The sequence below is a fragment of the Phalaenopsis equestris genome, unplaced genomic scaffold (genome assembly GCF_001263595.1).
Source record: "Phalaenopsis equestris unplaced genomic scaffold, ASM126359v1 Scaffold000152, whole genome shotgun sequence".
NCBI classification, from domain to species: Eukaryota; Viridiplantae; Streptophyta; class Magnoliopsida; order Asparagales; family Orchidaceae; genus Phalaenopsis; species Phalaenopsis equestris.
Genome location: NW_018164594.1, coordinates 489,129 through 506,630, shown reverse-complemented (window position 1 = coordinate 506,630; position 17,502 = coordinate 489,129). Strand labels below are relative to the sequence as shown.

At 32.6% G+C, this 17,502-nt stretch overlaps 1 protein-coding gene across 2 annotated transcripts in view; it reads right to left on the bottom strand.

Moving 5' to 3' along the window:
• Positions 1 to 17,502, bottom strand: part of LOC110021921 (protein RCC2) — an 89,319-nt gene that overhangs the window by 34,859 nt on the left and 36,958 nt on the right. Inside the window, exons 12-14 of one of the 2 annotated variants that reach the window (XM_020720642.1) lie at positions 2,806 to 2,928; positions 2,664 to 2,717; positions 2,523 to 2,592 (exon numbers count right to left, since the gene is read on the bottom strand). In XM_020720642.1, the coding sequence (XP_020576301.1) occupies positions 2,523 to 2,592; positions 2,664 to 2,717; positions 2,806 to 2,928 (247 nt within the window). The remainder of the gene's footprint in view (positions 1 to 2,522; positions 2,593 to 2,663; positions 2,718 to 2,805; positions 2,929 to 17,502) is intronic. The other variant, XM_020720643.1, reaches the window with a different exon arrangement.

The following is a 17,502-nucleotide window of genomic DNA, read 5'->3' as shown; positions in this document are numbered from 1 at the left end:
ACATTGGTATATGTTATTCGTTGATGATATTCTTCTTATGGATAAGACAAGAGAAAGAGTTCAGAATGAACTTGAATTGTGGAGGTCTACATTGGAGTCTAAAGGTTTTCATTTGAGTAGATCTGAAATTGAATACATGGAATGTAATTTTAGTAGTAGTAGATCTAGTAGTAAAGTTGTAACTATGGGTGATAAATCATTAAAAGTTGCAAGTGATTTAGATATCGCGAGTTAATTTTCAAAGTGATGGTCATATAGATGGGGATGTTATTAGTACAATTCAAGTTGGTTGGTTGAAGTGGAGGAATGCACCGGGCCTTTTGTGTGAAAGAACAGTATCTCATAAACATGAAAGGAAAATTTTATAAGATGGTGGTGAGACAATTGAGAAAAAAAGATTTTATGTAGCCGACCCCAAATAGTGGGACAAAGGCCTGTTATTGTGCTGTCGTTGTTGGTGGTGAGACCCACAATGCATTATGGCATAGAATATTGGCCTTTAAAAGAGAAGCATAAAACTAAGTTAAATGTTGCTAAGATGGGAATGTTTAGGTGGATAAGTGGCTTCACACTTAAAGACAAAAATGCGAAATTAATATATCTATGAAAGGGCTGGTGTAACTACTGGCAGACAAGATTAGCGGGAGTCGTCTTAGATGGTTTGGTCACATTAAATATTGACTATTTGATGAACTCGTTATGTGACTAGATATTTTAGATTCGTCTTATTTTAAGAAAGACTGAGGTAGACATAAAAAGACTTGAGCATTATGCATAAAAAAATGATCTTAAATTATCACAATTAATAAAAATACGACACCTAATAAGACTCAATGGAGAAAAAGGATTCACGTAGCCGACCTTATTTAGTGTGACAAAGGTTTGTTGTTGTTATTGTTGTAAATTGTAAATATTTTATTATTTTGCTCATAATTTATTAGTAGTTTTTTTTCTTTCTTCAAACAATAAATATAAAATTTCCAAATTTCTGCATTTTCACCTTATATTAAAAAAACTATTCATCAAAGTTATTGTCTATGTAAACAATGATTCCACTCATCAGATTATTGTCTCCATCATCTGGCCCACATCTCTTTCTTTCAACAAACCTCAATAAAACCTATATAATTTTCACATGATTCAGTAATATTCAAATACAAAATTGATTTCAAAGTCCAAGGAAACCTTCATCCTATTTCTAAAAACTCCTCCTTGATTTCCTCCAACGTGGAGGGGTCACAAGTCACAAGATGAAAACCATAATATATATATATATATATATATATATATATATATCATAATTTTCACATTATAAGAAGCTTGAATTTTTTTTTTCTTTATGTATACCATCCTACCCGAAGGGAATATTAAAAATCAGTTACATTTATTTCTTACATGTTATGGCTCCTCTCAAACTGGAAACCAACAGACATCTTTTTATTTGCTGCCCCCACTTCCTTCCCCCAAAAAAGGGAAGAACTAACAAAGAACAAGTGACCAAATTCTACAAAATAAATATATTTGTGAATCAACAATAAGGCAAACCACCTTCGAAAGCTTGACGTATTTAAAACATGATCTTCCAAGGCATCAACAAAGTATAAATGAGATAGCCAGTGTTCCTTCAAAATCATTATGTCCCATAGTTTGTAGGAAATCCCATACATTGATGATCAAATAGTTGAATGAGTATAATATTTATGTCAAGTGTATTATCACTTTCAGTCTCCATTATCTTGTAACTATGGGAATTGATGTGATGATAAATTTTGAATGTCATGGATACTTGATACATCTTTTGTGCCACAGATGTCATAACTATATCAAGATTACTAGAGCTAATGTCATTAAATTTTAAAAAAATTGGTAGAAATTTGTTAGGTTATTTAAAATTTGTTAACTATTTTTATTTACTATTTCTTCAATCTATAAATATGGGAATTCTAAGACAATTTTATGGCATAAAGCAATTTTGAGAATGTAAATAAGACGGTTTTATGGCGTCAATAAAATTCTATTCTCGATGAGAAGATTCTTCTTCATAAATTATAATTTCAAACTTGACCATCATTTAAGTGCACTCTTTGTTCCAGCTAAACTTAAATTATTAAATCATTATATATTTTCTATTTTTTTTTTCACCTTTTTCAGCACATTTTCAAGAAGTCACTTGTAGCTGTATAAAAGAAATTAATTTCCAGCATATTTTTTTTAATTTTAAGAAGCAAGATTTCCATCCTGTGCCATCTTACAAGCAAGCTAGAGCACTTTATAAGAGATTTCAAAAAGTAGTTATTTCCGTGCTAACATAGCTTTACATTATTAATAACATGTAAAACATGGTATCACCACCCAAAAAAAAAAAAGAGACCATCTTTATCTGATAAATCAGGTTTAATTCATGGAACATATCAGCCTTTTAAACTGTAAACAACCCAAAATCAAAAACAAGAAAAAATAAATAAATAAAAGCAAATAACCAAGGATAATGAAACGCAAACGTTCTAAAATATTTCACCTACCTTATCCAGTAGATCACCAATATTTTCCCTATCGACAACAATCAGAGAAAACCCAAATCCACAGGCCACACTGCAGAAATAAATAACAAGTTACAGAAAAAAAAAATGGATGATATTAATGTCAGCCAAATTCATGCCAACCTTTTGACATGCATACCCTCCAGACTGTCAACCTTTTTGGGAATTGTAGAAGTTCTGCAGTTAGGGTTGTATCAATGGTCATTACTAAAAAAATAAGTGCCATAAAAGAATGACTTTCTGCAAAAAAGTGTCAAACACATACTTTGGACCTAACTGGCCATAACCCAGCTCTCCATATTGAGCATGCCCCCAACTAATACATGAATCGTCAGCACCAATAACATGATGCATGTTACCAGATGCCATACAACGAATGTTCCATCCACTGTTTAAAAAAAAATGATACAACCAAACATGATGCTGAGCAGAAAAAAACAAATGAAAAATCAGAAAAGATTTCAATAGACAAGAGGTAGGGAGGAAGAACATAAGCTTTTGATAGATGTTATAGCACTGCTACCAAATGTAATCATCAACAGTAATTTCTCTAAATCTTTATAGTAACACAAGTTGGTAGATGTCAAGCATTATTTTTCATCATAATAATCCATCAACATTTTTAAATAGATCATACAAGTTTGCAATATAACTGGGAATTAACTGCTTTCAATCTACAAAAGGGGTCAACTAAAATCCAATGCCAAACACGTCGCAGGTAGGATAGCGAATTTGACTGAAAAAATCGAAAATGACATAAAAATCGGATCTAGCTCTGATTGAACTCAATGACTCCATCATTTAGTCAAGTATGGCTCAGATTGAACTCAAATTGAGCCAAGAATGGATCGTAGAGCAGAGCTCTTACACCATTCTCATGTGAGAGATTGCATTCTTGACGGAACTTCACATACAAGCCTCAAAACAAGTATAAAGGTTATAAAAGAAAACAAAATGGAGGTTACTGCACCATGACATAAGAACTTCTCTACCACCCCAAGTTCAGTGGGTTAATTACGAAGCTCTTCCAGTTAACCAAATGAATGCCCTAACAATGCAAACCACCTTGGTCTAGCTCTGATTGAACTCTGATTGAACTCAATGACTCCATCATTTAGTCAAGTATGGCTCAGATTGAACTCAAATTGAGCCAAGAATGGATCGTAGAGCAGAGCTCTTACACCATTCTCATGTGAGAGATTGCATTCTTGACGGAACTTCACATACAAGCCTCAAAACAAGTATAAAGGTTATAAAAGAAAACAAAATGGAGGTTACTGCAACATGACATAAGAACTTCTCTACCACCCCAAGTTCAGTGGGTTAATTACGAAGCTCTTCCAGTTAATCAAATGAATGCCCTAACAATGCAAACCACCTTGGTCTAGTAGCCGAGAGCTTTGTCTTTCAAAGAAAGATGTCTTGGTAAGGCCTTGCATATACGGTGTGTGTGCATTTGGGTATGTGCGTGGAAAAAAATAAATAAATAAATAAACTAAAAGCCCTAACAATGCAACGAGCAAAACTACCACTCCATCATGAACATATAGATGAACACTAAATGACTCATTGAAGAGAAATTTTAAGTTATAGAACAAAATAATTTGACTCTTTTATGAAACCTTCACTAATGAAATCCTCAACCAACAAATGCCAATATAAAAGAAAATGCCAGCAAATATATAGAGCACAAAGAGGTAGTATGCAAAGTTTATGCCTACAAGCATAGTGACTAACAAAAGAAGAAATCACAAATCATATACCACGTGTACAGTAGTTAAACTCATGCACCACTCAATGTGCTTATCTGCACACATTCGCCATCCAACTTCTCATTATGCATGTGCTCACCTGCAGTTCAATGCTTGAAGTGCTCTCCTAGCACTTGCTCATTGTAATCACAGTAAATTTTTTATAATATAATATTATACAAACCCTCATATGATTAAGAATTATATGCAGATAATTATGCATATATAACATAGTTTACTATCTATATAAGTGTACCAAAATTCAATATAATACAACAGCAATTAATATTTTGAATGAAATCTACTCAAGAATTTCGATTAAGGGAATATACTAAATATCCCATGTATCCACTACCAAATGATGTATCATTTAAAAAATTGTTAACATCACATAGAGTTTCTTTGTAAGACTAAAAAATATTTTCATCCCTGCCACAATTTATAAGGTTTGATAATCTGATGCAAATTGGAAACAAATTATAATAAAAAGAAAAAGGTCTTATCAAGAAAAAAAAACAGGGAAGTTGGCATACCTAAAGAAAAAAAAAATCATTGGATGGAAATAAGCATACACTGTGAAATACCAAGAGATGGGTCCATTAGATAGGTACAAAGAAAGTATAGCAGACAAAAGGTATATTACGACATATAACATAGATTATATTAAGAGATATTCACCAAAGTTGCCCAGATGAATATTATTTAGTCATTAAGAGCTAAGGTTGGAAATTAGAATAAATGGATGCCAACGTAGTATTCTTGCATGGAAACCATATAGATAAGATTTGGAAGAAATATTGTGATTACTAGGGCATACGTTGAAAACAAAAACCTTGAATGGGTTAAAAAATCTCCAATGGCATGGTATAAACTGTTTGCAAATGTGACATTAATCATAAGATGCAAACAAAGATAGGAACATCATACATTGTTCATTAAAAACTCAAGCTTGGGATTCATACTCTTACCATATATTGTTGATAACATTGTAACTGAGAATGATGGAAAGCGAAAAAAAGCTTAGTGGAAGTGTTTGGTCCAAGCAATTGAACTTACAAATGTGGAAGGTTTAAGTACTTCCAAGGACTTGGGGGTTGTTTGGCTCCATGAAGTATTTAGAGTTAGTAGGATTTAGTAAATCCAGATTCATTAAATCCACCCACTTGCTGAATTTATTAAATCAAGATTTACAATGAATGGAAAGCAAAATTTGGACCTTAAATCTGGAATTTCATAAATCCATTAAACTGGACCTTAAATCTGAATTTCATAAATCCATTAAACTTTTTTTTTTTTTTGTGTTTGGCTAGATTTAGTAAATCTGAGCCATAAATTCTATTAACATGGAGTTACCAAACACCCCCTTAAAGTCACACAGTCCAAGAAAGAAATCTCCATCTTTTAACCAAAGAACAAAACTCCTGGAAGAAACAAGAATATTGTGCATAAAGATCACAAATTTGGTGAAGCTTGGGAGGATGTTGCAATGGTTGGTGAGATGTATCAACGCCTGGTGAAAAGGCAAATTCATCCCTCCCACGACATAAGTTTTCAATCAAAATAACACTATGGGCTCTTATAAATAAAGAAATAAATTAAATAAAATAAGAAATCCTGATAACTACTCCCGTCTAAAATGCTGAAACTATTTTTTCTCTTATTTTCACATAAAGAAATTGAACCGAACCCCCTCACACTCGTCCTCTGATACAGTCACGACTAGAGCTAGCCAGAAAAGCAACAATGAGATTGCTGCGTACAGGACCTTCGAAACTCCTATATTTCTCTCCTTTCGCTCTGCATCACGCACATAGAAGCCCCCAGCATCATTATCTTCGTGAGAAACAGAAGCAGCGGAAGCCTCCTCATTGTACCTACCCCACATGTAATACAGTCTCAATTAGAGCTATCGAGAAAAAGACGTACAGCTATTTCTGAAACTTCCCATGCTCAATTCTCTTCCGCAATCTCCTCTCTGTCCCGGGCAACATGGCCCCAATTCTCTTTATCTCGCTCCCGGTGGAGCATTTAGTCGCTGCTAGACTTCTTCCAAAGTGCAAACCAAAGCCCACTTATAGTTGCTCTCTCTAGTGAACATTAGCCGCTCAAATCCATTGTTCGCCCACCACACTAGCGCTACAGACACGGCAAGGGCTAGTAGGAAAAGGTAATGACAAGATTGTTGCATACAAAGACATCTAAAACTTCCGTATTTATCTCTCTGCATTCATTGTTTTGGGCGAACACCTCTCCCTCCAATGCAGCCTCATACAACTTCAGGACAATGCTCCTGCCTTACTTCCTTGCTCAAAATTCATGGAGACAGCAATAAACCCCCATTGCTTGTCTTCCCTAGTGTTCTTGTGACTCCAGCCGAAACAAAAGAGAAGCTTCAACTCCATCAAATAAAGAAGAAAGAGAAAGATTAAATTAATTTGCATAAGATGTTAAACAAATTTTGATGAAAAAAAGAAAGTATCTCATTCTGGCATGGACATTATGAACCTCAAGAAGAAGGATGTTAGTGTGGAACATGGAATGGAAAGAAGGTTGATGATGACTTATAAGATGATTGTTTATGCATATAAGATGAAGAAGCAAGAACAAAGAATGTCGATTTTTTGGCCTTGTTAAGATAAATGTAGTCGTCTCACAAGCAAAAGCATAAATGCAAGAAAATTTATAAGTACTCATTCAGCTTATTCCAACTCATGGGAAAATTATGCTCACATCATGTTCATGCAGTTTAGTCGAAAACCCATACATGTCTTATGAACTGGTGGATTAGAAGAATCTTTTAAGGTCATAGTTTCTCATGACGCTGACCAATGCACTTTATAGACAATTGGGCAGGTTATGCACCCTCAATGTAACCCCCTAAGAAGGGACGAGGACGGGAGGCTCCAAAAATTTCAGTGATTTGAACTTTCAAATTATTTTAATACATCAACTAATTGAATTTAATAGCAACAAAATAAAAAAATAACTAAAAATAATTATCCTTTTTAATAGTATAACAAAACATGTGATTGGATCTACAAAAGGCTCAATATCTCGCTCATGATTAAAAATAAGGACATTCAATGAATTTTTAAAATAATCCTTGAATTTAAAATTTTAACACATGAAGAAGTTAATACATTAGCAATTAAGGTATTAACACGTGAAGACCAAAAGACCTTGAATGACAAGTGTTCAAAATATCATTATACAAGTAAGCAGAAGGCAGTAAAAGCTTAAAAGTAAAATTTTGCATGCAGCCTAAAGTCATGATATTTGGGTAGAAATTTTGAATTTTGAATGTTATTTCGATTTATATATATAAGTTCCAATGAAATTTTCAAAATTAAAAACGATTGTATTAGTTAGGAGCATATATCTGCTTATACAACTTCATTTTTTAGATTTATCCACAAGACCAAAAATATATTTTCCTCTAAATTACAAAAACTACCATTCTTTGCATGCATGTTGTTGTCATTGTAGTTTTAAAGTATACGAAGCATTGGCTGGCAGCCCCATAAGTCTTATTTCCCTAGACTAGGTTCGAGTTTTAACCATTTAAGTAGAACTCACCTTAATTTAGCTTCTAAGGTGGTCATGCTGGCCATGCCATGAGACAAAACTCTCTTAGGCTTTTGACTAACCCGTTTTGTAGAATATATGTCCTACATTCTAAAAGTCCGATTCGCAATACATCCGTTAGCGAAAATAAGCAAGCCTTTTTAAAATTTAAATAAAATTGTGTAACCAAATATCATAATATTTTTACAAACATATTAAATTTGAATGATTTCACGGTTTATACAAACTTCAGAGATGTTTCTCAAGTAAAATGTAATATTTTGGAATATTAGTGAGTGCTTTTAAGACTTACATGAATAATAAGTTAAAGACTCTCAAACTTTGGATATTTTAAGATGTTTATAAAAATGAGTAAACTATGCATAATTTCGAAATCTTGCATATACCCATGATGTAAATTTCATATCAAATTCATAATTTAAAGTCTGTGCAAGTGAATAGAAATTATAAAATTCTTTAAACTATTCAAATGTACAAAATTTAAAAGTCTGCAAGGGTCCCAATAATCATGTTAGGCAATTAAACTTGTTGGACTTGGGAAAGTTGTGCAAATTAATATGAAATTATTTCTAAAAATAATGCTCTAAGAATCATGCAAATCAATTTAAAAAGCGTACATAAATTTCTAAAGTGTCCAAATATTTAAAATTCAATGTCTGCATATACTCCATCAAATAAAATAAATGTATAAACTTAAATGATCTAAAAATGTTGTGTGGGTTAAAATTAAACTTGCACTTAAACTGCTCTTACTATAATATATATATAGAACCTTTTTTAAAAAATCTTTGATTATTTTAAAATTAAGAACTCTCATGTTTTAAAATCAAACTCAAAACAATCAAATTAAACACATATTCAAACAAGACACACTAGTTATACAAAAAAAAGTCACGAGCCCACCCAACCAGTTTGATACTCCTCTTTTAAAAGGCTGAAATTGATGAGTCTTGTAATTTCAATAATGTTCAAATAATAAATATTACATTTGCACGTCCAATCACCTAGTCTGATCCTCTTCTCATTAAAACTGGAGTTGACAAGACTAATATATTAAAGATATTCAAATATTAAATTTCAAATAAATTGTAAAGATAAATATTTTCAAATGTTCAAATCCTCAATGATGGTTATGTTGACTGAAACCTCAATCGAAGGAAAGATTGAAATCATGTCTTCAAATCAAAATCTCAAAATAAAAAATACACAACATTGAAATTAAAAATCAATCACATAAAAGCTTAATGCAAACTCCATCCACCTGCCCCAACAATTTATTGAGTGACAAAATTTTAAATAACTTCAACTTAATAAAAGTGAATGTCACGGATTGTACTAATATATTCACACTCAAAATAATATCATATCAGTAAGAACGTGATCGAAGTCCTTTGTCTGTGAGGTTTGGCCCAACAATTACACAAAAAATAGAATTTATTTCTAAAGCCCTCTGATTTCATGGCATTATTAAATTACTATCATAGTCACTACTCGTATGTTCTTGATACAAAGCTCCTTAGAAATTAAGACAAAATAAATTATTTTTCTTCAATAATACAGAACAGCACAATCAAAATGCATAAAGATAAGCACAAAAAATTTGAGAGGTAGGCGGTCTCTCCTAACACTTACATTTCGAGAGATAGGCAATCTATCTGAAACCATAAACCTAAGACTCAATACCACAATCTAATGCATAATCTAACTCTAGCCATAAAAAGCTCTATTTATACCCCAAAATAATAATAATAATAATAAACCAAATTTTCTTTAAGTCTAATAAAAGACTAAATTGTCTTTAAGCACTGGCATAATACTCCCCTCTCAAAAATACAATGTCCACAAGGTGAAAAAAAAGGAAAACTATTATTGAATCAAATCATGAGGCTTGCGTAATATTATAATTTGGTCATCCTTTCAATTTAATCAGGAATTCATAGTCACTATCCCAGGTTCAAAACATAGTATTCTTCATAACCTTCGGTTGCTTCTGAATCTATTGGTACCCTGACTTCAAATCGATCCTGAAGAATACAGCCACACCAAACAACTCATTTAGTAGCGCTCATAAATCCCCAAAAACTTTGCCACTCCATACATGTATCTCCTCCAGCACTGTAATCAAGTCGACTCGAGTCAAGTATATCATTGTTCGAACTTGGCTTGGTATAATTATAAGTAGTTCATGTTCGGCTTAAGCTTGTGTCGAGCTTTCATAAATTGTTCAAGCTTGATCTGTTTAAATTTTTCAATGTTTGAACTTATTTTGTACTTGATTTATTTACGACAAATGAACGAGTATTTAAACGAACTAATAAATGAGCTAAACATTTAAATGAGAATCTTGATTTTCCTGTTAAAAAATTTAATAAATAATTTTGCAATTACAATCACAGTTATTATTTTGTCGATTATGAAGTCTAAAATCTTTGAACTTTACTAATTAGGTACATAATTCTCATTAATAGGACTAAACTAGTTCAATGGAAGAACTAAATTGATCATAAAAGTTAGGGAGGAGCATCTACTTAATCATATTAATAAGAAAATAATAGCAATAAGGCAATCCACATTAATTTTGTTGGTAATTGCAGTATGATGGTTATAAAAAATGAACTCATTACATTCAAGGTCGTGAAAACTCGACTAAAAAATCTTTTATGACATTCTCTTTAACTGTAAATATTTCATTCTAAATTACGATTCACTGATTTTAAAAATAAATATGTAAATAAAAAATAAATAAATATTATTGATGTAATAATATTTTACAATTAAATCTATAATTAAATAATATATATATATATATATATATATCAAATGAGTTATTATCGAGCTTAATATCGAGCATTTAACAAGTTACTTATTGAACAACAAACAAGTTTGTTCGTGACCATAAAACAAACAAGTTCGACTATGTTTATGTTCAGTTCGTTTAAACTTCGAGCTTTTAAAAATTGGTCAAGCTTTGTTTGTTTATTAATTTGATTGAACATGTCGAGTCTTAATTAAGTTGAGCTCAAGTTGTTCATCGAGCGCATTGGTTCATTTACAGCCCTAATCTTCCATGATATGTGATTTGATAAAAAATCTCAGCCCTGTGTCCTTAATTACCCTCACCATGGCCTTAAACATCACCAAAATCTTACACAAACTAGTTTCACTAAGAAGCACCGTCTTGTCATTCTCCTAAACACTCTGCAGTGTCAAAATCAATCCCTTACAAACTCCTCTGCTCGTCTCCACCTGTCCTTTCCCCGTCATTACTCCTAAATCGTCTTTAGCTCGAAAACTAGTCATAACAAAATGCATGAGCTCAGTTGAAGGCAGTCTTTGGTCGGGGTCCCAATCACCACAGTTCCCTATTCCAGATCAAAATACTTTGAAGCAATCTTCACGTTTGATTCGCATGTCATTCCATTCTGCCTATTGTCGCTCATTCTAAATCTCCAGAGGTGCAATTCCCTCCAGAGGTCGCTCGAATCTACATAAGACTCCTTCGCTTGATAATTGCCTATTTTTATTTGTTCCTTCCATTTGAATGTTGTGTTGAATTCTCTAATAAAAAATTCAACTTCTAAAGCAACAACTTTGCACTAATGTCGCATAATTCATTCATATTATTGCCGCCAGCATCTGCACCAGACACCATTGCTCGATCCCGTAATTGACTGAGGCAATTTTGTGTGAAACTCCATAAACTTCATCATTTCTTTCGGAACCGTGAATCTTCACTTAAACATCTGCTCTCTGGAGGAGAGACGCCCCTCTATTTCCGATCTGATTTGGCTCACATTTTCTCCAAATTTTCCTCCAAAACATCTACTTTCTTAGCCCCCATTAATCTCTGTACGGTTTTGAGGCTCCTTTACAATGTTATCCTATTGTTGGCTTCCCAACTAACTCGAATCCCAACACAAATCTGCAATTCCATCATCAGCTTCCCAGATCGTGAGTTTCGGTCACCAGAGCACGCTCGATCAAGTTGCTGACTTTTCTGATCTCAGATCACGCCTAGGGACGCCTGATCCAGTCGATACTTAGCCCGATCTCATCACAAGCTTCTCAAATCGTGATTGACACACTGCCATCCTACTTGTATTGTGACTATAATCTGCTTCCCAGTCAGCTCATTGTATCGCAATCCTGTCGTCCCAACAGACACTTATCGTGAGTGTATCACTCATGCCCTATACCATTCGCAGCGATCCCATTGTTTCTTCCCAGATAGCTCATGATTGATTGTATTGCAAGGTTCGGTCCTCTTAAGTCGTAATCCTTTTGTGGCCACAATCCTCTTTTTTTTCCTCCCAGGATAGAAAGTTCTGATACTAATATGATACGAAACTCTGTAGAAATTAGGGTAAAGCAGTTTTTTTCTTTAATAGCACAAAACAACACAATCCAAATGCATAAAGATAAGCCCCTACCAAGTCGAAAGTTAGATGATCTCTCCTAAACCATAAACCTAAGTCTCAATACCACAATCTCATGCATAACATAAACCTAAGCATCACGAGCTTTATTTATGCCCCATGATAACAATAAAAGACAAAATTGCCCTCAGAGTAATACAAGACAAAATTGTCTTTAAACACCAGCGTAGCAATATGACGTACAGCTCCCCCAACAACTTTCTACCCTTTTAATTGTAAATCATAAGGATATAATTGATTGACATAAAGTCATAGGTTAACTAAGGTTGACTTAAATTTCACTATTTAGACAAACATTCACTCCATATCGATAAGAATCTCTTGGGTCAGATTGATTCGACTACCTCATCTGATTAAGTAGATCAATGACCACGATAACATGAGGTAACGGAACTATGAGATTTTGATTAGGTGAATCACCATTTCCTCCACCATCCATTTTTAGCTCAAAGTAGTAAATAATATAACCTAAAACCTAAATTTGTTGCTACTATATATTGAATATTCAGTGTCAAATGCTAGCCTTAATCGAAAGTGTTTTCCTATTATCAGAAGGGGCAACTCACCATAAGTCTTGTGCCTATTGAAACCTCAAACAAAATAAGAGTACAGTCTCTGGGTAGTGTCAATCCAATAAGCCTTTTGAAAATTTGACCTGGAATACCAAATAAAAAGGTCTTAAAACAATGAGAGTCCAAGACATCAAATTTTTGAAGGCTGCAAGCACATAATCTAATGCAATATGATCGAAGCATACAGTGAACTAACACCAAATAAAAGAAAATCTAGAAATTAGCTTGATTTGCACATCCTATGTATCTACTAATTGACAAAATGCAGAAATAGTTACCAAGTGATTAAATAGTCAAGTGCTTTGAGCAATTGTATCCAAGTTAGGAATGAAAAGACATATACTCACTAGCTTGAAAAGCGATGCTGAAAAATATGTTTGTAATCTTAGATAACTCAAAAAGGAAGTCCAAGAAATCTCCAAACAATATCATTGTGCATTGAAGGACTCAAACAAACCAGAATGGATGGTCCAGAAAGTTTTGGGTTGTACATTGTAAATTAGAAAAATTATGTTTAAATGCAATTTTCAATGAGTATAATCTTCTAAATATTCTTCTTATTTTGTGTGGAATAGTTTCTTCTTTTCCCTCAAAAGCTTATAAAAATTGATGTGTAAATATTAACTTGTATGATGATTTTTACCATCCCCAATTACTTTACCACAGTATAGAACAAAGCTTTGGACTTATTGAATTAGTAAACAATAATTGTCCAAGAAAGTGTCAATCTGCTTGTCAATGGAAAGCATTAAAAATAGGGGTGTAAACGAGTCGAGCTTTAATGAGCCAAAGTCTTGTTCGTGTTCAACTCATGTTCGAAATGGCTCGATTCAAACTTATTTTTTCGAATTAAGCTCAAATTTAACTTGCTCATTTCATAGAACTAAAAAATGTGATTAATCATATTATTTTTTAAAATTAAAAAAATAATTATTTTTACTAAATTTGGCCTAGAATTCAAATGCTTCACTTATGTTATTTCGCAGAGTTCATTTTTTCTTTCATTGAAGAAGCTTACTTTTAAACGTCGACCATCTAATTATCCGATTAGGAGAGTAGATGTTTTAGATTCGACTTGTGTTAAGAAAGGCAGAGGTAGACCTAGGAAGACTTGGGCTTATTATATTAAAAATGATCATAATTTACTAGAACTAAATGAAAATATGACACTAAATAGAACGCAATGAAAAAAAAGGATTCATGTAGCCGACCCCATGTAGTGGGATTAAGGCTTTGTTGTTGTTGTTGTTGTTGTTTATTGGTGTTGTTGAAGAAGCTTACTTTTGGCTTTTATAAAGTTTTTCTCACAACAATTTTACGTCGTTCCCGATGTGGGACAAACAATGCTTAAAATTATGAGGGGTCTCTATCATACCCACTAATCCATTCCTGCCACGGGACCAACGCAATATTTTAGAAGAATTTACATGCATATCAGCCAAATTTTATGTATTTAAATTTCTAACACCAAAAATTAACAGGATAGGGACAGTGGTAGTGGGGAGTGTTTGCATACACATCAGTCAAATATTATGTATTTGCCTATTTAACATCTAAAATTATATTTTGTACAATTATAACACAAAATTAATTTTTTTTAATAATTAAATTTAGCATTTTTCAAAGAAAATATAAAAATTAATATAAATAAATATATAATAAATATTATTGATATTCCGAACATAAATAAAAAATCTTTGTTCGTATTTGGCTAGTTTATAAATTGAGCTCAAAAAATTTGTGTGTCCGGTTTGTCTGCTTAAGGAACAAATAGAACACGAGTTACTTAATGAGTCGAACATGAGCTATTCCCGAACAAGAAGCTTTTTTTTAGAGCCCTAAAGAACAATTAATAAGGATAGTGATTGATGCAACACAAAAAATCAGGCTTTTAAGTCATTTTATTTTAGTTTTCATACTTTATTATATTTTTTTCAGAATTAACCATCCATGTATGTAATATTTGTTTGGGGAATTTACATGCAATTGTGTTATGTACGTGAATTCTCTTATTTATTTTAAAATTTTAATTATATAGGATTTAGTTAGAATTTGATTTCAATTCAGAGTTATAAGTTGATTAATTTTTAATGTACAACCATGTAATAAATAAAGATTTAAGGTTGTAATTTCATCAATTTAAATGATTACATGAATTTTGAGTTATCTCCTTATCAACTACTCCCATCATTTTTCCATACTTTACAAATTAAAATTAATGTTGAACAAATCTCATATATTTGCAATCTCGCCTCACTTTACTTCTTTGCATAAGATGAATCATACAAAGTTGAGCCATAGTCAATTTTTACAACCATGCATACACTAACTTGTGTTCGCACCCATGTGATCGCCGTGCACAAGTTTCCTGCTCTGTCAACAATTACTAAAATATGCAGTTATCTCTTCTGAAATAGAACCACAACCGCTGCAGCTCACTCGCACATTTTCATCATTGAAACCATCTCCCAGGCCACTTTACATGTACACTCAACCATATCTTAGCTACTCAAGCTTATGAGATCACTTCTACTCGGGTACATGTGAAACCTCAACATCAATGGCTCCACTTTTCTTCTCCAATTACCCATCAGACACATGCATCCATTGGTCGAATCAGTTTACAATCTCTCACCAACCCTCAAATCTCTCTAGTTGTCTCAGCTACCCAAAAAAACCCAAAGGGGCCCAATGAGATCTACGCTCTTCTGAGTCGATAGCAACAATGAGTTCCTTATTTTGTTTTATTTATGTTAACAGCTTTAGTATAATCTCAAGATAAAATTTGATTTAGAGGAAATCAGCCATTGGATTTTGAGCAGTAATTCATTTTGACATATCAATTGCTTGAATTCTAGTATCAAGCTTTCCAGATTTCTTTGTATGATATTATAGCATCAATACAACCAATGATTTGTTCAAAGTGCAATGCTTATTGGTGGAAACTATATCAAAAGCGCAAAACAATACATATGGATTTTCAATATTACGAATAATCTATGGAGTCATCAATTTTATCTTATTGATATGTTCAATATCTCAAGCAACTTTATAAGATATATTATTGGCAATACCATTAGATAGAGAACATGATCGAGTAAATAATATTGGAATTTCTAAAAGATGATTTCAAAAATTTGTTAATTAACATTATTATAAATAAATACCTTGAAGTTAAATGGCTCATATATTTATGTCAACACAAGAAGTTCAATATTTTTTTTCTTTTTACCTTCTGAGATAACCTAAGAAGATTATTATTGTGACAATCTAGGTCTCGCAAATAAGCTAAAAGTTGGGCAAATGCTTGATATTATTGAGCTTGAACCAAACTGTTTTACAGTGATGATGATGTGCAAGCGATTGAGATTGAATCTACAATAGATAACATTATTTGGTCCATAGATAATTAATATAACAATACGATATTACTGCATGATTCACAATTTATAGCATCGCATATTCATGATGTTGAGCTCATGCTTCAAATTTCATAAAAAAGCAAAAGATGCCAAGAGATCATATCTTCCATTCCAGATTTGGGAATGTTCTCCCCTTCTTGCACTTGTCTTGGCCTAATGCCTAATGTTTTGCTCATGTACATACGCATGGTCTCCACAAATGCCTCAAAGCCATAAACCAAGTTCACCGCATCTTTTACCATGGCTGCCAAACTTCTTAGCAAAGGTTTTCTATAGAACACTTTAAGAGAACAATTTTTTTAGGACAAATAGACTTGATTTAGCACAAAAAACTAAAATTAGGGATTTCAAATATTTCATTTAAATGAAATTTTTTTTAGATTTATCTAAATATAAATTAGATTTAATTATTCCTTTGAACAATAATTGGTTTCAAATTTCAATTATTTAGGGTTCAGATTGGACTAATTTTCAATTCAATCTTATTGATCTTATTTATTTTATCCTACATCTACAAATAGGAATTTTAGGTTGTATATTGATCAACTTGAACGATGAATTAGAAATTGAATCCACATTTCATCTACTCTCTTCTCCCCTACCAAGACTCTTTCTCAAAATACCAAATCTAAATTTATTGTTTTCCTAATTTACACCATTAATCCACAGGAGGAGCTACTCTTCAATTTTCATCAAACAAAGAAGATTTTCAAAAAAAGGCTCTCTTATGCCTCTTTTTTATCAGCAATATGAGGTTCAAATTTTCATCTTCTAGAGTAAAGCTAATGAGACAAGTGAGAATATGCCCATTGTCGGCGCTTAAAAGGGGGAAAAGAGAGTTTTTTTTAATGTTTGGGGTCGCCCGTAAGAAGCTGTCGGTCGCCGGAATCGAAATCCCGTCGCACGCTTCGGAAGGACTTTTTAATTTACATATATATATATATATATATATAAATACGAAATCAAACTGACCTCATATTTTTCACAGTTTAAATGAAAGAGCGCTCTACCTCAAATCCTGTATCTACCCCGAAGAATAAACACAAGACCTGAGGATGAAGCTCGATCAAATAAACTAAGAAAGATATGACGTCCGTTTGGGTCTGCGAAACCATTTTATTTGCCGACAAGTTCCCCTATTTAATACAAATAATTAAATAGGGTTTATTTTAAGCTGGGTTCGGAAAAGCTCCCTA